This window comes from Nothobranchius furzeri, chromosome 3 (assembly GCF_043380555.1).
Source record: "Nothobranchius furzeri strain GRZ-AD chromosome 3, NfurGRZ-RIMD1, whole genome shotgun sequence".
Taxonomy (NCBI): Eukaryota; Metazoa; Chordata; class Actinopteri; order Cyprinodontiformes; family Nothobranchiidae; genus Nothobranchius; species Nothobranchius furzeri.
In genome coordinates, this window is record NC_091743.1 from 40896265 (window position 1) to 40917789 (window position 21525).

The 21525-nt window shown below is 42.4% G+C and overlaps 1 protein-coding gene and 1 long non-coding RNA gene across 7 annotated transcripts in view; one reads left to right on the forward strand and one right to left on the reverse strand.

The window, feature by feature from the left end:
* The window catches only part of LOC107385846 (SRSF protein kinase 3), a 58653-nt gene extending 37156 nt beyond the window's left edge, over positions 1-21497 (forward strand). For all 6 annotated transcript variants that reach the window (XM_015959988.3, XM_054748038.2, XM_070549164.1 and 3 more), the window contains 6 exons: positions 10722-11073; positions 11338-11435; positions 18597-18704; positions 18775-18844; positions 18921-19013; positions 21177-21497. In XM_015959988.3, the coding sequence (XP_015815474.3) occupies positions 10722-11073; positions 11338-11435; positions 18597-18704; positions 18775-18844; positions 18921-19013; positions 21177-21361 (906 nt within the window). In that variant the 3' untranslated portion in view covers positions 21362-21497. The remainder of the gene's footprint in view (positions 1-10721; positions 11074-11337; positions 11436-18596; positions 18705-18774; positions 18845-18920; positions 19014-21176) is intronic.
* On the reverse strand, positions 4304-5454 carry LOC139068839 (uncharacterized). Its single transcript, XR_011520094.1, has 2 exons — positions 5274-5454; positions 4304-4544 (listed from the first exon to the last, which is right to left on the reverse strand). It is a non-coding gene; the product is annotated as an uncharacterized lncRNA (long non-coding RNA).
* Positions 21498-21525: the final 28 nt, after the last annotated feature.

Sequence of the window (21525 nt, forward strand, 5' to 3'; positions counted from 1 at the left end):
AGGATGCGCCAGGATCTCCCAGAGGAACTTCGACCACCCCGAGAACAGGTAGGATGCGCCGAACACACAAACTCCAGGCCAGAAATCTCCCACAACTGAAAGGGACAAAAAAGAAAAAATAATCCTCCAGAAGCAGGTGTGTTAGCTCACCACAGGTCCAGGTTGGTCGGTTCATTCTGTCATGTTCTGCGGGTGGAGGTGGCAGACCATGTGTGGTGGTGGGTTCCGGAGGCAGATGAGCAGGCCGACGGATGTAAAAAATAAAAAGCTGTTTATTGTAGGACGGGAGCAACAGGACGGACGAACGAACATGGACAACGACAATGAACCGACAAAGACAACAACCAGGAGGGAGGTCTAAATACACAAGGGAATCAGGAACACATGGGCAGAGTAATCAGGGACAGGTGAGAACGATTACGCAAATCAGGGCAGGAGAGACACAGTCAGGGAGACAGGGGCGGATCATGACAGCTAAATGTGATGAAAACACCAAGTTCTAAATTGTTTAAAATGAGGTGGAAAATGTAAAAACAAATAACATATCTTCCTGCTTTCCTGATTCATTTATTCATTTTTCATGTTGTTCTTCTGCTCAAAGAAGTTGAGTGTTGCTTCAGGAGTAAATAACGGCTGGGAAAATGATGCTTTTAATACGTGTTTTTATCAATAATAATAAAATAAGATTGGAGGTTTACCCAATTTCTTAATCTTTCCATTTTGTTGAGCTGTGCTCAGATCAGCTGATCTGCGCTGGTCTGACCCACTGTGGTGTGCACTGGCAGCACAAAGTGAGAGAGAGAGGGAGTGGCTACTTTCATATTAGATCTTTTTAATAAATTGAAGGAACAGCTGAAACTGGGAAGGACTGTGAGGGAATCTTATGCAAACTAAATCACAGGAGCACACATGCTTCCAAATTTTTGAGCCTGCACTTATGTGCCAAAACAAGAGCTGTCACATCAAGCTTGTAGAAATTAGCAAATGTGTTGGAAAAAGCCCAGCACACAGCAGCACACACTTCCTGAATAGAGGCCCCTCTAAATAGGGCCCAAGAGGACGCAGGCCCCCTGGTGGAATGTCCATGCAAACCAGACGCGGGGGTGAAAGAAAGAAAGAAAGAAAGAAAGAAAGAGAGAGATCTTTTCTTTAGTGCCTCACGAGATAAAAATCACAAGGCGCTTCACAAAAACAAAACATTTTAACTATAAAAAGATTTTAGAAAAAGATTAAAAATGTGTTTAAAATAAGCAAAAATACAATATTGTGATTAAAAAAATGTAAAGAGAGAGAGTGAATAGGAAAAAGGGAAATCAGTGGATTCTGGGGAAGGCGGAATAGGTGGGGAGAGCAGAATAAGGAGGGTGGTAGCAGTCTCTCCTCTGTGCTGGTCTGTTTGCTGCTGGGTGTTTTTGGTTTATTTAAACTTGGTAACTTAAACTTAACGTTGGAAAAGCTACTGTTAGCATTTTCGCTAACAGCTTCTTGCGTTTGGATAAGCTGTTACGTTTTGGTTTAGAGTTCATCTTTTTTGTGGTGTAGATCTTCCTTTTATTACATTTAGAGTGTTGTGGGTTTTCGGTTTAGTTTAAAATATCACCTTGAGTTTGGTTTAACCACCCAGTTTAGAGTTTGGACCTTTGGAGATCCTTATTTTGGTCCAGAGCCCTGTAATCTTTGCCCAGTGGGACATCCCTAGTTATTTGTACTTTGTTTTAATTCCCCACAGGCAGAATTAGTTTTATTATTCCCAACCTGTGGATAGAAAGATGTATGTTTTTTTGTAGTTGTAAATAAACCTGATCATCATTTTAACTTTTAAATCCCGTTATTGTCCCTTCCTTTTTGCACACGAGCCAAACTCCCCAGGAAGGGTCGTAACACCGCTCCCCTCACGCTCATAAGTGACCAAAACAAAGCAGCATGGAGACACTCCGTCTCCAACCACCTCTCAGGCAGCAGCCTGCACTCCCAAGTTCTACACATCACCAGAACATAACCAACCGCAACACAATAAAAGCAGTGTTATACAAAATGGAAGGCCTGTAGTGTTTATTCTCTTACAGTAAGAATTTATCAGTTTTTTTGAGGAATTAGAGATTTTTTGTTTTTTTTAAACTGTGCAATAGAAATTTAATCATTAGATTAATTGTCTAAATAGTCATTAGAATAGTCGACTATTCGATAAAATAATCGTCAGAATAATCGTTTTAAAAATAATCGTTTACCCCCAGCCCTAGTCAATGAGTTCAGCTTTTATTCTGAAAGGAACCGTTGCTTGGTTGGTAAAATGCAACAGATTTTATCCAGCTTGTCAGTGGTCAAGGGCGCCCCCAAGGGGTGGCCAGGGGTGGCCACGGCCACCCCTATAAAAGTCAGCTTTAATAAATCATGTTAATGTTCAGTCAAAGCATATATTGATCTTGTTTATTCAAGACATGATAGTAAAACAAAATAAAAATAATAAAATTAAGAAGTAAAGAAATAATCAGAATAAAAAAAATACAGATGTTTTCCACTGCTTGCATTTTAAAAAAGTTTTTATCTCCATAGTTATTTTTTGTGAACACAGCAACAGGTGAGTTAGCCTGAAAAAATAAAATTGTAAATTAAATTTGGAATAACATTTTAAATAACTGAAATGTACTTTTCTGAAATGTTTTTTTTGTAAAATTGAAATAAAATGTTTTGGATACATACTGCTTTTTTTTAAAAAATAAAAATGAATAAAGGAGCAATGCAGTACATCGCCACAGGCTAAACTCTCCCAGAGGTGTGCCACCCCAAAAATTAGTTTGGCCCCATCTGGCCACCCCTATCAAAATTTTCTGTAGGCGCCCCTGTCTTTGGTTCTTTCGGCTGAAGAGGAAAGTTACGGATTGGCCACTCCGTCAACTTCTCTAGAACACTTTGAACTGGCTTTAAAGATGACGTGGGCATAGTTTTATACTTTGGATGTTTTGGTTTATGGTCGAATGAAAATATGACAGATTTACCAAGCACCACCAAAACCACGCCTCCGTCAGATCTGGCAGATTCTGATTGGATCAGTAAAAGCAATGTGTCATTTCTTAACCTTACGTGTGATCAGTCTCTAGTGGAAACATTTAAAGTTATATTACTTATTATATTCTATAGGATTATAATAAAGTAATTAATATTTTCATTTCACAAATTGGTTCACATTTTATTATTGACTAACACTTTATTTGATTAGCTTATTTAAACTAGAGTTCTTTGATTTATTAAAAAGAAAGAGTCCTTTCTTCATTCTTCTCTTGGGCTGGAAAGGAAAAGAGTTTAGGAGCAGATGCATGAGACCTTGAAGCAATATCTCATGCAGATTAGTTCTTGCTGAGGAGAGGGGGAAATTACTTTTAGATGGAAAACAGTCATTTCATTCCGTTACACAGTGCACACACAGGACACAAGGCATGCAGATGCCTCTGCTCCCATGTAGTAAAAGGAGGCTCTACTGGAGAGCATGAACCCACCACTTTTGGAACAAATGCTGGGTTGGGGTGCATGACCTTTGTGTCATGCAGGAAAAATGCATAAAAGTATCATGCACATTGCAAGTGCATGAGATGGGTTCTTTATGTTTTAAAAAGACAAGGGAGAAAATTAGTTGTCCATCATAGCGTGGAGCTTCATTTTACAATCATACAGTCACCACAGTCAACACTGGACAGTGAACCACCAAGCCTTCCTTATCACAGCAAGTTGGGACTATTTCAATACTTCACTGACATCAGTATTGCATAACCAGGAAATAGACTTGGAGCTCACCAACTCCTTTAGCTGAGGCCAGAGCAAGCAGTATAGCTGTTTTAGGGATTGCAGACAAAGCTCAGCTTCTTCCAGAGGCTCAAACTGAGAACAGGATAGAGGTTCTAAAACGATGGAAAGGTCCCACCGTGGGGCCAAAGACCTTACGATGTGCCCCATTCATGAAACTGCACACTAATGGGTGTGGTCTCACTGTTTTTTCCCCCAAAACCAACGTGACAGGCTGAAATTATCGCCAGATATACCTTTAGGGTTGAGAAGACTTTTCCCTTCTCCATGAGGTCCTGTAAAAATGACAGGATCACTGCTACCGACACTGATAAGAGGTGGTGTGAGACACAGAGCACCAGGCTTCAAACTAGGGCTGCAACTAACGATTATTTTCATAATCGATTAATCTGTCGATTATTTTTTCGATTAATCGATTAATCGGTTTGTTATTGTTTAGCTATTTAACCTATACAAGTGATGGATGCATTTCAGTTAAGAACAAAAAAACATAAGAGAATTGTGCAGTTGACTGCAATCTATTTTATTGCACATGAACACAGTCAGCAGTATAAAATGAGCTAAACAGTGCAAAATATCAGTCCAGAATAATTTTTAGCATTAGCTGGAAGCCTGCTCCTTCCACCATGGATAGTGGCCTCATGTCTTTTACCAGCATGTTTAGAATAGAGTTTGTAAGTGGTATGAATTGCTGGGGGGTGAGTGTCTTCTTCCCCATGTAGTTGTCCATCGTTGCTTGTTTTTTTCTGCATAAGAAACACAAATAGACTGAAATAAGTACACATATAAAATAAAGCAGCACACACACTACAACACTAAATCAATATTATATTATTTGAATTAATTAACAATATACAGTGATCATTTATTTTGAGGGTTACGTTCTACAAAATAGCCCGCAACAGGAGATATTCAGAAAAAAAGTAAAACATTTTTACTATTAAAAAGCTCTAAGTAAGAAGCTCATGAGGTTTTTACTTTGAGTCGGGAGTGTTTAAATTAGCCAGAGAAATGTGAAAAATGTTTATTTTGTGTAATACTGTTTAAGAAACATGATAAAAATGTGTTGTGAGGCGTTTTACAGCGTTAGATAGTAAAACAGCCTTTTAATAGTAAAAAAATGACTTTTTCTGAATTTCTCCTGTATTTAAAAATTGAAAGTGTACAACTATGCCGCGTTATATTCACCTGGACACAGCTTGTCTGTATATTTTTCTCCGCGGAGTTGTCCTTTTTTGAATGAGGAACATAGTTATGGGTTTGTGCCGTTTTTCTCTTAACGAGAACATTCTTATAAACAGACGTGCTAAATTTGGCAAGCGCATGATACACAACACGGAGGAGATTCACGATTGCATCTAGTCAATCAGAAGTAGAACACCGCAGACTGACGCGGCAAAAAAACATGTTTAACATCCACTATAACGAACTCAGCTAAAACACTAAGTCCAGCTTGTTTATTTTCTGTTACTTACCGGGCTGGCTCTTCCAAATGACGGCTCACTTGACCGCGGTGCTCTTCCTCTGCTGCATCAGCCCCCACATGCTTTCGTCTCAAATGTGCTCCCATACTCGTGAGGTTTTTGTCCGGGGTTTCTCTTCAGTTTTGTCGCTTCTATTTTTCTTCCGTATTTCCTCTTGTTCCGCCATTTTCTCACAGCAAGATGAGCGTCAGTAACGTGATACGTCATGAAAACCGAGGGCACCCATTGGCTCATTTCTTCTTCTACGGCTCCACTGGTAGATCAGTGGCTCATTACTGCCACACACTGGCGGCAAATTTAACAGCTTGTAACCGATGTCAGATTGTGGTAAAAAAATAGACTTTATGCGGTAAAATATGATTATTAAACAACTAATCGATGACTAAAAAAGTTGTTAACTATTTTAATAATCGATTATAATCGATTAAATCGATTAGTTGTTTCAGCTCTACTTCAAACACTCCACTTTTTTGCATACAGGGACCTGGTTGAGTTAGCTCTGGCACACTTAGTAGTGTTGATAACACCAGCTGGGACCTCATTCGCACTCGAGTATGCCACCCATAGGCATACTCGAGTCTATACTGTAGGCATAGACTCAGGTCTGGATGAGGTTCGGTCAGGCAGTTGTGGATCTGTTCGCATTGAGGGAGAATGCTCATTTCCCACTTTACGTCTCCTGTATCACAAAAAGCCCTTAACCTAACAGTTTTCAAGTTTATACTGACATTTATATGCGCAATCCTCTCCGACAGCTCCCGCTTCACTGTCCGCCATTGTTTTTAAAAGTTTTGCCGTCCGACCCGCAAGGCATCTTGGAAAATGTAAACCATTGAAGGATACACCGGACCCATCCTGCTTGCAGGCAAAAAGGAGGCCGGATTCGTCGACCGCATTTGAAGGAGTCTTCGAATTGGGACAGGCCTAGTCACCGCGCTGTGACGTAACCGGCCGATGAAGGATGCAGACCCTGAATTGAGACACAACCTGAATCTTTATATTGATATAACGGGTCAAACTGCTATGCTAGTGATTAGCAGCTATGCTAGCAACATGTTGTTCCATCTCTAAGCGGTTATTACATGTATTATCACAAGTTTGCTCAATCTGAGAGCCTCTGTGTAAATGTGCTGCTCTAAACTTGCATTTGGCAGTCCAACACCTGGCCTCCCAAGGCTTGTTCTGACAGGATGGACGTTACGGGACCCTTAAGGATTCCAGTTGGATGATTGGAGGATTATTTAGGAGGATTGGAATGAACAAACTGATTTCAGTGGTGAAGGGTTAAATGAGTGAGTGAACCCACTACCAAGGATGAACTCTGCTAACTTTAAAAATCAGCTGCTCTACATAAGCATGAAGGTCAGAGAGGAGCTCTAGGATGGACACGGATAAAGGAACTGTAATGTAGAGGTAAAGCTGGGCAGGGCCAACGTTAGCAGCTGTCATACGGTCCATTTGAAATGTTTGACTTTCATTTAGCTTGTTATGTGACAGGCTAGAGCACAGTCTCATGTTAGAGTTTTGTCATGAGAACAATGAGATACATCACACACTGATGGCATCTAAAAATGAACCTTTTTCTTTTTACAAAATAAAGAATAATTTTAATCACAACTGAAACATTCAAGCCTAGAAAAACCTCGTCCAATCAATGTGCACGTCCTGTTCTCACTGACAGAAATCCCTCTATCAAACTGTGTCCGTGTGTGTGTGTGTGCACACACGAGCGTGTTGTGAACTGGTGTTGTGGTTTTGCACTGATGTAACCATCTTTACGCTGACAAAAATGTAACTAAGTAACTTTTACTTTGAGTACATTTTATTTACGATACTTTTTACCTTTACTTGAGTAAAAATTTAGGCAAGTACTTTTACTTGTACTTGAGTAAAAAATTATCAAAGTATTGGTACTCATACTTAAGTAGGAAATTTTAGTACTCTTTCCACCTCTGGTAACCGTTTAATTTTGAAGGCGAGCACAACGCGTAAGAAATGTTGTTCCGGTTCCGTTATTTTCCGCTCTGGTTTGCTAGTAAATACTCCTTTTCGAGCGATTCTGTTGAAGATTTTGTAAGGCGTGGGTTACAGCGACAGTAGCATGGAAATAATCCTCATAAAAGAGCAACCAGAGACTCTGAGTCACAGTATAATCGCTGATATGAGCCAATACTGTTAGACTCCAGCCATGATTGCCCTGATAACTAATAACTCCATGGTGCATGACCCATGTGATCTTCATTAGATGCAATTACATCATCATACATTTAGTTTAACATGACAGATTTATTTTCTCTGTACAAGAAATATACGATATGGCCCAACTCTAGAAGAAATTTAAATAATTTTACATTAATTATGAATATATAATTAAAACATGCCTGCGGGACATTTGATATACTTCTAGCTCTCAACTGTGTTTGTGTGTGTGTGTGTGCGCGCGCGTGTGTGTGTGTGTGTGTGTGTGTTAACAGACAGCTGCACCAGTGTTTCTAAAGCTCAGACTGGTAAAGAATAGGCACTAAGGTTAAAGTTTGACAAGAATCAATACATTTTTATGCATTTAATCTACTGATTTAGGTATACAATTTCTCAAGACAGCTTGAAGTGAGTTAACTTGTAAATATTTTACAGGAGGAAACATTTCGAAATATAAATCATAGATCGGATTTCATCAAAAATATATCAAGATATAAGTTTTTGTCTATATCGCCCAGCCCTAACTGAAAGTGGTCCGGCTTAAAAGGGAAGGACACAACCATGGAAGACATCAGTGCTTTGTGGTGGAGGCGACTTAAAACCAGTGGTTCGACTGGTCGACTTTGACGTAAGCCTTGAGTTTCCATCCCTTCACAGTCCAGAAGAGAGCCTCCTGAGATGGGGTTCTTCTCAGAACAAGGCTTGTCTCTCCACGTCACCTCAATTTCCTCCAGAAGCTCGGAGAAAACAGGTAGCACTAGCTTCCCATTCTTCCTAGCTTTCAGTAACTTCTTTCCATCATACCACGACTTTACAACCTTTGTCCGAACTGCTGGCCAAGGAATGTTCAGCCTCATGGCTGCACGTTTACACATGTTTTGCATATCCAGGTGAGAAGGCATTGCGGGCTTGCCGTCTCCTGTGGGAGTGGGTGGCTGTGCAGCCTCACGATGGGCCACAAAGGTCTTCCTTCTCCTCGTCTATCAGCAGCATCTTCAGACTCAACCCCGTCTTCATCTCCCTCCCATTTCAGGATAGACGGAGGGTTGGCAAGTTAATCACAGACTTCATCAGCCTGAAGGAGGGGGAAACAAGGGGCATCAGCTGGGGGGTCTCCATCCGCCCAGCTTGGTCCGGGTGTAGCAGGAAGAGCCACCTCAATGTCACAGATGCAGCTTAGCTGTGTCCACCCAGGACCGAGTCCTCGCAGGTTAAGCTAACCTGGAGGGCTAACCGACGGCGAAGCAGTTTGCGTGATAAAGACGCAGAGTGGATACACTCATGAGTGGAGGCTAGCACCACTCAGGCATGATCCACATCCAAGCAAGTAGCACACATGGGGTAAATATCTCACAAGGAGAATTTGTTCCCACAAGGGCAGAGCTTGGGGATTTCCTCTGCAACATCAGCTTTAGCTGCAGTGGCCATTTTTGGCTACCGCTAGTAATTCGTGTGAATGCTCTCAAAGCTTGTGTGGCTAATGATTAGAGCAGAGGAAAAAATATTGCTCTATTACCATGTTAATGTACGATATTTCTACCAGAGTGTGCCGGGTTTTGCTAATCAAGAAATATTTGACTTGTGCACCCAGTCTGTGGACAGTTTAGCTTAGCTCCAAGTGGTACAGTTTCATGAAGGCTTCTGAGAGAAGCGAGAAGAGGAATTTGAATGATGCTATACCAGCCCTGTTGATAGTGCTGGTCTGATTCCTCCTGTCATAGATGTCATCTATGGCTGGCGTAATATTTAAGCTTCTGACAAGGTCACGCAGGAGGCGTTCCCCACAGTAAGACACAAAGCGAATGCTATGAAAGAGAACCACACGTTCCACATAGCTACTCAGCCGGGCCATTCCGGGTACCTACCCCTGTTCAGGTAGTCAGTTGGTTCCCAATAACGGCCTGCTTTGCCGGCGCAGTGAAGTGAAGACACATGAATGCTGGGAAGGTAAATTCACCCTGAAGTTCTGACAATGGAAACACACCTATTACACCATTAAAGAGCAAATAGCAGGTAAAATTTTATTTCAATTTAATAAAATACTGTCCATAAAAATAGTATTTGAAACACTTATTGTGGGTGTTTTGTTTTACAATACATAACGGTTCCTCATTTCAAGTAAAAAGTTGCCTTTTTCAGCAAAGCTTCTAAAAACACTTTTATAATAAATCTTAACCTCCGATGTAATGAGGGGGAGTTAGTCCTGCCTGAAGCTCAATGTGGCAAGTATGTACTTTTTGGGTAGATAGGTCATGTTATCGCGTCAGTGTGTGTTCACTAGTTTTAGATTGTGTTCATTTTTCATAAAAAATGGTAAACTATTGTGTGGAGACTGTACAAACTCTAGTGGGTCCAGACATTGCATCTTCAGGTTTCCAAATAAAGAAATGAATGGCACTATCTTCCGTTCCTGGTACGTTTTGTGCAGCTGAAAGCACGGTCGTTTATGGTGTGCACTTCATATTGGAGGATTCCAATCCCAGTGATGTGATGGGAGTTCAACATGCCTCCTATCTGCCAGAGCCCTGTGGTGTAGTTTTAAAAAATACTTGCCGGCGCCTATGGCGTTTTGGCATTTAGAACCAAGGTCAACGTTGGAACCAGGTCAGGGAGGTCCGCGCTGAGTTCCAGAAGTGGATGAATGGCTTTTAAAAATTTCTTGTGGCCCGGGGAAGTTGGTTTTTGGGTCAGAACCAGTCCAGAACTGGCACCCCCAACCTGCAGCAGGCTCATAGCTATGGTCCACCGTAAGTATAAAAATAAACATTTAAAGTTTCCTCTGTATCAGAGCCGGCATTAAAATCCATATTTTTATCTGGATCAAGCCAACAGGACTCCTGCTGCAAATGTATAATTACACATGACTAACCCTAACCCTATTACATATCAAATAAATTAATTGAAAAATGGTGGATCGGCTTTCCATACTGGGCTCTGCGTTTGACTGTCTGGTGTGTGTCACAGGAGATGTCAGAAGTTTTTGATGTTCTTCCAACAGCTGCTTTTGCTACAGCTTGTTGTTAGCAACATAGAGTATTGTGCAGTATGCAGACCAATCTAATAACTTCAGATATTTGTAAGTTTAAATGTGATTATAAGTCACAATGTTCAGACAAATTACTAACAAGACTAACTATTGACTAATAGCTGCATGTTTTGCTGTGTTTTTCAAACTGGCACAGGGTTGATGGTTGACTGAATTATATCTGATCATTTTACATGACTGACTGCTGTTTTAAGTCCAGCAAGGTCTCTGTGAGCCCAATCAAAAGGCTGGCAGGAAAGGACAGAAGTCGTGGAGGACCAAATAGTCCAGCTAAACCAAGACCAGACAAACCTCACGTGTCCTTTTCTGATGCTGCTGCTGCTGACGAACGTGGCTCCACATGCAGCTCAAAGCTCTCTGGTTCCAACCTGAGAATAAGGAGACAGACTTTGCTGTTCGAAGACAAACTGGACTGTGTTTCCGATAACCACAGAGACACAATCAGCTCCTCACCAAATTTGAGCATGGACTCTGCTGTCTCTGACCCCAGATCAGTGGTCACATCAGACAGAAAGCTGCCTCCACTATCAGCTTCCTCAACTCAAGGTCAGCCTCGGTGCTTTGTGTTAATCTGCTGAGTAAAGTTTTTACATGTTCAGTGTGTTGTAATGAAATAATTACAATTATCATTGAACCCATGAATCTCTCTATGTACAGTATGCCCCAGGGCATTGTAGCTCATCATCACCAATGTGTGAATATGTGTGTGCATGAGTGGATTACGTGTTGTGAAGCGCTTTGGGGGGGTTGTAGAACCCTAAGAACGCCCTATAGAAATACAGGCCATTTACCATTTACAATTTACTTTAGGAACAGGGAAAGCTGAAGGACCTCTAGACCTGCTGAAAGCTCAGGATGCTGATAAGATTCTCATCAAGATTGCTGATCTGGGAAATGCCTGCTGGGTGGTAAGTGGTAAATCAGCACTAAAACAGCCAAACACAGTATGTAGAGACCTTACATTTACTATGGCCCGTAAATAAGTTTTGATTGTAGAAAAATATTCCAGTCTTTGGTGTCTTTACACAGATTCTGCTCACCTTAACAATAATTATCCAAATGTGAGACGTGCTATCTTTTAACTTTTGAAAAAGTAAAAACATTGTTTATTACTTAGGCAGTTTCCACATTGACCTCAGTTTCAATTTACATTTGAGATGTGGATAATAAACTACAAACCAGTTTTTAACTTTTGTTATTAGGCCAAATAAAACCGGAGATATATTAAAGTAAATAAACTACAATTTTTAGACATTCAGATAATTAGTCAAAACTGTGGTTCTGTGATCCGTGAAAGCAAATGTGCTTGTGAACATAAAAATGAAACACAACAACATGAGATCTGTCTGCTCTTGGTAGAAATCTCACACATTCAACTGATAAAAAGTAACATTTTGTAGTGGAAGAAGTGGCGTGAACAGAGTAACAGTAGACATGCTGATGGTAAACTTCATAGTTTGGAGCGATGTGTGACAGATATGTTGTCTCTGCGGTTTAGTAGAGTTTTATTGGGTTTATATACAAGACAATAAGAAGGATGGAATGTCCAGCAGGCAGCTCAGCTGCTTTTTGAACTGGAAGCGGAAGAGATAAACGGAGAATCGCAACTGACTGGGTCATGACGAGGTAAAGGAGGCAGGCAGAGAGCCAGCAGCTCAAAAATCCAACGAGAGGAGTGGGCAGCAGCTGTCAGATCCTGATCTCCAACAGGTGATACAGTGCCACTCCCCCACTGCAATAGGGAGCCTAACTCCCAGAACACACCAGACGCAGAAGCGTGACGAAGCGCCTTGGAAACGACAAGCACTTCTATTAACGTACGCTCTCGGTCACATCAGCTGCAAAGTGCCACGAAGGCTCGCGCAGTGCAGCGATTGTTTCGACATGAGCTCCAATTTTTATGTGAGCCGTGAGTGGGCCGCGTCATTTCTGGCAGGAAGTCAAACTATAACAGAAGAGGCAGGCTGGTAAATTTAACAAAATAAAGAAATTAAACACCACGAAATTTAACACCATGATTGATAAATGTGATCATTTTTGTGTATCTAAACAGACTAGAGAGATGAAAATGAACAAACACACACGCACCCCTGTGGAGAAACATAGCTTTCCATAATTTTAAATGCAGTTTTTACGTCAAAAGATGGATTTAATAACTGTGAACACAAACAAATACCTTTAATTCAAAGGTATATTAACGATAGCATTGTACACTACCACAAACACTAGGTTATTTACTTTACCATTTAGAAAGGAATTGGTCTACAAAACAGCAGCAAAATCTGCACAGTTTCTGATATCAACAAGCGGGGCAAACTGTATAATATGTATTATGCTTTAAAAATATTTGTTTCTTGAAGGCTCAGTCAACTACCTTTTTATCATAAAATGCATTACCGCAAAGTTTCTAATACAGGCCCGGGCCTTTATTGACTCAAGCGCATCCTGGTTCAAACCTTTATTGGAAGGAGGCCAGAATTAGACAGGCCTCAGTTTCAATTTTAGTAAAATAAACTACCAGTAAAACAAGATTTTGTGTCTATTTGAACCTATAAAATATTGGTTTGTTTATATAACCACTGTTCCTTGAAGGAGAAGAAAAGGGTACCTCATTGATGAGGGAGGTCAGTGGGCTGTCGGGTAGGACCCTTGCTCCAGGCAAAGTGCTTGCTTGGTCTGAAGCTTGGTGGAAGAGCTGAGGACGTGGGCAGTAGCGGCCTGCGCATGGTAATTGTTCTCCAGTTGAGCAGCTGAGAAGCGGCACGCCTTGAAGGGTAGATTAGCTTGTCCACTTACACCGTTATTGCAGGTCGGGGCCAGGTAAGCTGTGAGAGAGGGCTCCATCGGAGGGAGGTTAACCAATCCTGCCATTTCAGCGCCGTCGAGGTCCAGAAACTGACCGTAATCCGGGACCTTGGTGCGGGTGGATAGCAGCTTAGCCCAGGATGCTGTGAGCTCAGCCACAAAATCTGGGTACAATGGCAGAAAGTTCTTAACCTCCGCTGGTTCCAAAGAAAGGTAAAACCCAGCAAAGCGGGACCTCTTTTGTGCAGGTGGAGGAGCAGGCCAGTCCTCTTCGAGCCTCCCAGCTGCACGCCGGCAGAGTGGGAGAAAAGAAATGTCATCTTGCATCTTGGAGGCTGAGGTAGCAGCTGGAGCTGCACACTCCGCTGAGAAGACCTCCTTGTCCTCGAGTAAGTCGTGACCGTCTGGGCAAATGTCCAAAACATCTCCATCATCCTCTTCCAGAGGAGGAGGTAATTGAGAAGCCTCTAGGTCGGGTACGGTTAGACTGTCTGTCATTTCCATCTGATCTGCCCAGGTAGTAGCGGGGACATCGATCGCTAGGCTGTCCACGTCAGAGCCAGTCAAAGCCAGGGCCGAGCAGGAAAGCATTGGGTCCTGCTGCAAAACTGCAGCGTCTCCCAGGAAATGTTGTAGAAACATCACTCGCCACTCGAGCATGGGATAGCGGAGTTGGTGACAGAACTCGCACGCTTCCGGATCCACAAGAGCTCTCCTGGCATGGAGAATTCCTAGACAAACCGGACATGCTCTCATGAAGAGAGAATCCACAGCCGTGAGTACAGGGGTGCGAAGTGGGTTTCCGTGAAGCGACGTCCAGCACTGTGCTCATGGCGAGACACACAGCGGAGCGGAACACCTGACGGAATGAAGGCAGAGAAGCTGAAGAGCCACAAAAGATAGCACTCAGTGGGTGAAAAATGTTACCCAGAAGGCAGTAGAGTCCAGTCAGCGAGCGGTTAAGCAATCTTTCAATAGCAGTGCTAGTTTTTAGGTGTGTTCTCAGCGAGGTGTAGAGCGTAAGAACTGTCACTTATAAGTGGAGGGCGGGGCCTTCACACAGCGTCATTCATTTGCCTTACAGGTGGGATTCGATGTGTCTTCTGCCAGGCCACACGAGGGCTTGATTTCCCATAGTACCTTTGTTGTACCGACTGAATCGACTGAAAGACTGATTGTCCACAAAAATAAACAATCAATGATGAAGAAGACTCTGCTTCTAGACCTGCAGAAAGAGAAAAACAAGCAAAAAAGGGACACACAACTATACAATACTGCCTTAATTCTATGTGGCATTGATTCAACAATGTGCTGAAAGCATCCTTTAGAAATGTTGGCCCATATTGATAGGACAGTTGACTCATTGTCATGTTCAAGAAACCAATTTGACATGATTGGAGCTTTATGACATGGTGCATTATCCTGCTGAAGTAGCCATAAGAGGATGGGTACATGGAGGTCATGAAGGAATGGACATGGTCAGAAACAATGCTCAAGTAGCCCGTGGCATTTAAGCCATGCCCATTTGGCACTAAGGGGCCTAAAGTGTGCCAAGAAAACACCCCCCACACCATGACACCACCACCACCACCTGCCTGCACAGTGGTAACAAGTCATGATGGATCCATGTTCTCGTTCTGTTAACGCCAAATTCGGACTCTACCATTTGAATGTCTCAAAAGAAATCGAGACTCATCAGACCAGGCAACATTTTTCCAGTCTTCAACTGTCCAAGTTTGGTGAGCTCGTGCAAATTGTAGTCTCTTTTTCCTATTTGTAGTGGAGATGAGTGGCACTCGGTGGGGTCTTCTGCTGTTGTAGCCCATCCGCCTCAAGGTTTTGCGTGTTGTGGCTTCACAAATGCTTTGCTGCATTCCTCGGATGTAACAAGTGGTTATTTCAGTCAAAGTTGCTCTCCTATCAGCTTGAATCAGTCGGCCCATTCTCCTCTGACCTCTAGCATCAACAAGGCATTTTCGCCTACAGGACTGGAGGTTTTTTTTGCTTTTCACACCATTCTTTGTAAATCCTAGTAATGGTTGTGGGTGAAAATCGCAGTAACTGAGCAGATTGTGAAATACTCAGGATGACCTGTCTGACACCAACGACCATGCCACGCTCCAAATTGCTTAAATCAACTTTCTTTCCCTTTCTGAAATTCAGTTTGGAGTTCAAGAGACTGCCTTGACCAGGACCACACCCCTAAATGCATTGAAGCAACTGTCATATGATTGGTTGATTAGATATATACATTAAGGAGAAGTTGAACAGGTGTTTCTAATAATCCTTTAGGTGAGTGTAAAATAACATTGTTTTACTGAACAATCAAATGATAATGAATTACAGTGCATTTAGTGCCAACCACAGCCTTCAGACGTGTTGAAAATGCCCAAATCCATACTTATGAGAGCACCATGTGAGCACCTGTGTGTGTACACGTGCTTGTATATGTAAGGTTTCTCTGTAGGAGCGTCAAATAGAGAGTGTGAGGGGCCACAGATCTGCCCCCCAAAGATGCGTAGAAGACGGAGGGAGCTCCACGTCCCAGAAATCGAGATTGCAGGGATCCCAGGGAGACTATACCTAGAGAAGCCCCAGCCCCCTTTCGAGAGGTGTAGATGATTGCCCCGAGGGGCCACAACCAGCAGCCGGCAGAGTCCCAGGAGATATCAGCGGAAAGCCCACAGGCCCGCCCGTAGCCTCCCACCCCAAGCCGGCCGAGCCCGGAACCCAGCGACCCGAGACCTTCCTGGTTAAATAAAGAATAAATAAATAAACAGTTAACATCGTACGTACGTACCGTATGCATATTGTAGTGTTAAGGATTGACTACATATACCGTAAATCCTCTAATACAGGCCCGGGCCTGTATTTGACTCAAGCTCATCAAGCTCCAGGCCTTTATTGGAAGGAGGGCCAGTATTAGAGGCAGGCCTCTATTTCTATTTGAGCAAAATGAACTAATGGTTTGCTGGAGTTTTTGACAATTAAAATTGTGCCCACATTTTCAAAGTTAAACACATTTCTTTTAACAACGGTAGTTTCTGCTTCAGCCCTCTCCCCCCTCCCCCTGCGCAGCAGCCGCAAACTCACTGATGTGCCTGCAGCCTCTCGGAGTTCCTGCTGCTCTAAACATTAAAATAATTATTTCATTTTCTGTTCCTCACTTCTGATGACCTTCAGTGGTGTCTGTTTGTTGCAACAGCAGGTACAAAAACTAACTTGTTTTTATTTGACTATTTTTCTGTCCTGTCTGTTTATTATCTTCCTGCATCTCCTCTCAATCCTAAAGAAAAACTGCTGCCTGGGTTCATATATATTCACCTCATGAGTTACCTTTGAACTGCAGTTCTAAAATATCTACCGACCGCAAAAACAGCGGAGCGCTCGCTGTTTGGCGGCCGTATCAGTGATCAGTGCGTTGGAGGACAAGTTGATGCGCGCACCGCCCCGCTCCACAGCATGCAGCGAAATGCATCAGGCGCAAATAAAAGACAGAAAACATTAAAGGAATTGAACCGACATGAACGATCGCGTGTCAGTACCTACGGTCTGGCACAGCGCATTGCTGATCACAGAGAATGTGATCATACGATAATTCAATAGGGAGCGTGGTTTCACAGACGCGGAAGTGAGAGCGTCGGTGAAACGCCGGCTGCTCTAGGAAACCCCCGAGCGTTCGAGCGTCAACGAAGTGACACAGAAATGCCGGGCTTTCCAGAAGTAAGTAAGATAACTTACTATGAGCTGATAGTTCGTTGGATTGATCGGTAGGTTGGAAACTCTGATCATGAATCTGAAGAAACGATGACTGAGTGGTGAGCTGGAAAAGCGACTTCCGTTTATAGCCGCGGTTTGTGACGTAGATGCGACGTGGAGGGAATCCCCGCGAGGGGCATGCTGGGAGTCCCTACTTCGCGGATTTTCACCTATCGCGGCCAGGTCTGGAACGCATCTACCGCGATAAACGAGGGATTACTGTAGTTCATACACCCCCTACTGCTGCTCCCCATAGTGTTCTGCAGCATAATCAGCACGTTCTCTTTGAACTTGATAGTGTAATGACCTGGCTGGGGTTGTAAGCCAGGTGCATTCTGGGTATTGTGTTATATGTGTTTCCTATCGTTCTGCTAGTTCCTATGTGCTGATTTGCGTGTTGTGTGAGTGTTATGTAAGCCACAGGGAAGGTGATGTGTGTTCTGTGGAGCGGGTTGAATTAGCATGGTTAACTGACACCGTGACTCTGTGTGGTAGGAGCGTGATAGAGGATCGTGTCTGAAGCGTTATAAAGCTTGAAGAAAAAGCCTAATAAATGTCTGCGTGAACCCCTACTGCCCCCTGCTGGTTGATTTAGGGACTATAACCCTGCCGCTGGGACGCTTGTACTTGCTTGTTACCACATTCCATCCGGCCACAATAAGAGACCGGCCATTATTTACCTCCGCTGACTCTGACACCGGCCAAAATTGGAGACCCGGCCTTTAATTGAATACCGGCCTGTATTAGAGGATTTACGGTATATTAAATGATCAATAAGATGTGATATTCCATATTATATAATAACATTTACAACAAACACCGTTGTTTCAGGCTAAAACCCAGTTTGGTGACAAACGTAGCAAACATGCCGGTAGTGCATTGTAAACACTTGGTGATAATTAGGTCATTGATTCACAACAAAAGGCAACAGACACCTTACTGCTCTAAAGTTTAACCGTTTGTTTCTTGTTTGGTTTGAAGTTAAAAAAGAATCCTCCACCTGTTTAATCCTCATCATATCCTCTGCATTTCCACATTACAACGCTGAGCTAACTGCTAAAATCATTAGCACTCTACAAGCTATTTGCGGTGAGGATACATGAAAACAGTATAAAACTGTTTACTTGCTGTTTTCGTAGCTGCGTTTCCAAGCTGTTCAATAAAACGCCATAAAAAAACCTTTAGTAAACCCTTACCTGTGATGAAGTGATCACAGAAGACGATTTAAAGTTTTTTGTCGGATAATATTAAAACACGTCGGCATTGTCCGACGTGTTTTTGCAAACACTAAAGAAATGACAGATTTCCTTTTCTTTGGACAGTTTCTCATCGTGGCTCACACGATCTCCAATGACATGTTTCCTGATTCTTATTCACACTTTTTGTCCTCACTCTGAAACTCCTCGGTCTGTCTCTGATTACCCCGTGGTTCTGAATGGTGGTTTTACCTAATTCAGTTTGCTGAGTCATGTGATCTTGTTTACAGTTCATGTTTTTGTTGTTAGAACAAACACTTCACTGAAGATATTCAGACATGTCAGTATCGCTGTGTGGAGGTTCTGATCGGTGCTGACTACGACACACAAGCTGACATCTGGAGCACTGCCTGCATGGTAAGCTCAAACACAGCATGGATGTATCAGTCTCTTGTTTATTCTGTCACCTTTGTCACCGGTTCTGTAGGCTTTTGAGTTGGCCACAGGAGACTATTTGTTCGACCCCCAGTCTGGAGCAACGTTCTCCCGTGAGGAAGGTTTGTCTTGTGCACAAATACATTTTTGTTTTCAAATGAAGCTAGTATCACACACCACCTATCCATGTTCCCTCAGATCACATTGCTCACATCATGGAGCTGCTGGGGCCTCTTCCATCTCAGTTTGCTCTGTCTGGGAGGAATTCAAAATGCTTTTTCAACCACAAAGGTAAATCAAACTGTCACACTGCAGCTTCTGAGTTCAGTAATTCCTCTGGAATGATGGTTATTGTTGTTAAAAGTCATTGCATGGTTATATATGCTGTTGTACACATATTTATTGATTCACAGGTAGATTTTTACTTTATTTATCTGTTTGTTTGCTTGTTTATTATTTAACCAGGAAGAAAATCCCATTGAGATTAAAAATATCTTTTTCAAGGGCAACCTGGTCAAAATAGATTTTGTAACTCTTCTGTTCAAGTTAAATTTAATGCTTAGAAATCTGAATAATTAATGAGCATCAGAGCCACACGACTTCAGAGCTAGCTCATGTTAATAGATTTCGGCCATTTCTACTCTCAGAACTTTAGTTTCGTCTGTGTGTTCGTGTTTGGGTGTTAACCATAGAGTTATTTGGTCAAAGAGGGCAAGCTGTGGTTATTGACTGCACTAACAGATCATACAAGCAGTTTCTGCTGAATTTTTAACAGTAAGTAATATTATATTTCTGTACTTTATTTCACTGGTTCAATGGGAGGAAATGCTGTGTCATGCCTGGTCAAGCATGTTAGTGGGACTGCATCAGAAACTTGAGCGGGTGCCTGGCTTCCCATGTTTCCTGCCTGGGAACAGTTGTTGGAGCCGGCAGCTGGCTGTTCCCGTTTCCCAGGGCAGCCGGGACACGCAAGGCTGTAGTCATGCTGGTCACTCGTGGATCTCTGAGGGAGACCACAGAAACACCGCAGCTCGTTTAGTTGAAGCTGCTTCACTTCTGAGTCACTCAACCGCATTTTTCTCACTAATAGTTTGCTGGTTGAATGGAGTAAAATTCTGTGCATTTACCATAGCACCACTTGGTCTAAGAAGGGATGAAATATAATCGGTGTGGCTGCTGGGTAAAAAAACTAGAGCTACATATCTGACCGAGGATAGAGGAGGCTTTTGGGCTTCGCTGGTCCATCAGACGAGTCCGCCGTTGTCGACAGTCCTGGTGTACCGCGACATGGCTCTCGCCGTTGTGTTACACCACTCCCAAAGACTGGACCGTCCACAACGACGGACTCACGGATCGGCTTTGACCGCAGTGGACCAGCAAAGCCCGATATCCTCAGTCAGCTTACGTATTTATTTATTTTTTTAAACTTCTTTTTACTTCTTGGTTGAATAAAAATCAATTTAAATCCAGATGTTCCAGAGTTATGAGATTAACATCATTCGGGTATTATTTATATTCATCGGTTTCATATAATCTATTCATGTTGTCCATCTAGCTGCATGAATGTATTTTACTATAATAAAGCAGTCAGCTGTTTTCAGGTAGTTTCCGGCAGTCAGACAGAACTAGCAGCGATGCTAACTATCTGAGCTAACAGGACATCTGGAAACGAAAACATCTGTTTACTGGTTGAGAACTTGGTTTATTGAGCATTAACATTTATATGAATGGAGCTGACGTGATTATCCTTATATAAGGGAAACCTATTGGCTTGTTGTCATAATTACAAGCGATCCAACATGAGAATAATGAACGTAGCACGTTCTGTTGTCACCATGGTTGTCACCCACAGACTGAACGATCAAGTAAGGACGACACTACGCAACTATTAGCACTCTTGATGCAGAGGAAGCTTGTGTCAGCGCGTTACTACAGCAACAGATTAGGAATTTGTACGCTCGGAGTCATAAACTAATACTTACTACATAAAAAAATCCCCTCCTGATCAGAGGGACTCAGGGTTTTCCTAACAAGGGGACCCTCGCGTCTGTGTGGACTCCATAAGCTTTAACCTACGTGGGTAGAACACCTGCATGCACGAACCCGGGAAGTGAAAGATTCAAATCTAATTCGGTCCAGCGGCCGTTTTTCCGTTTCTTATATTTGATCCGAGACTAAAATAGAAGATACGAAAAACACCACATTTTATGTTTTTTTAACCAATTAATAAACAAAAAACAAAAACATTTTTCCTGTTTTGATTTTTTGTTTTCAATCGAAAACAGAAAGAACGAATGATACACGGATTCGTGTCGGTATTTGAAGTTGACACACTGTTTTTATGAGTTTAGCTGTATTTCTTAAACTTGTGTCACAATCTGCAGTTTTTTCTGCAATTATGTCAAAATGAGTTAAATTTGTTTGAGTATTCAACATAAAAATGTTTTTCCCCAGGTCAGCTACAACACATCTCTAAACTCAAACCCTGGAGCTTGTTGGAGATCCTGCTGGATAAATACGAGTGGCCTCGAGAGGAAGCCGTCCAGTTCAGCTCATTTCTCCTGACCATGTTAGAGCTGCTGCCCCACAAACGAGCCACAGCTGCTCAGTGTTTAAAGCATCCCTGGATCTCCTCATAGAGAACCGGCTATTGCTAGTTTTTTGGGTCTTTTACTATTTTAGTCAAGTGCAGGTCCAGCAATGACAAAAATGTAGTCGTCCTAAATAAATGTCTGTCTTCTATGTGTGAATTTTAATAAACTGACCATGACTTTAGACAGGTTTAACGAGTTCTTCTAAACTT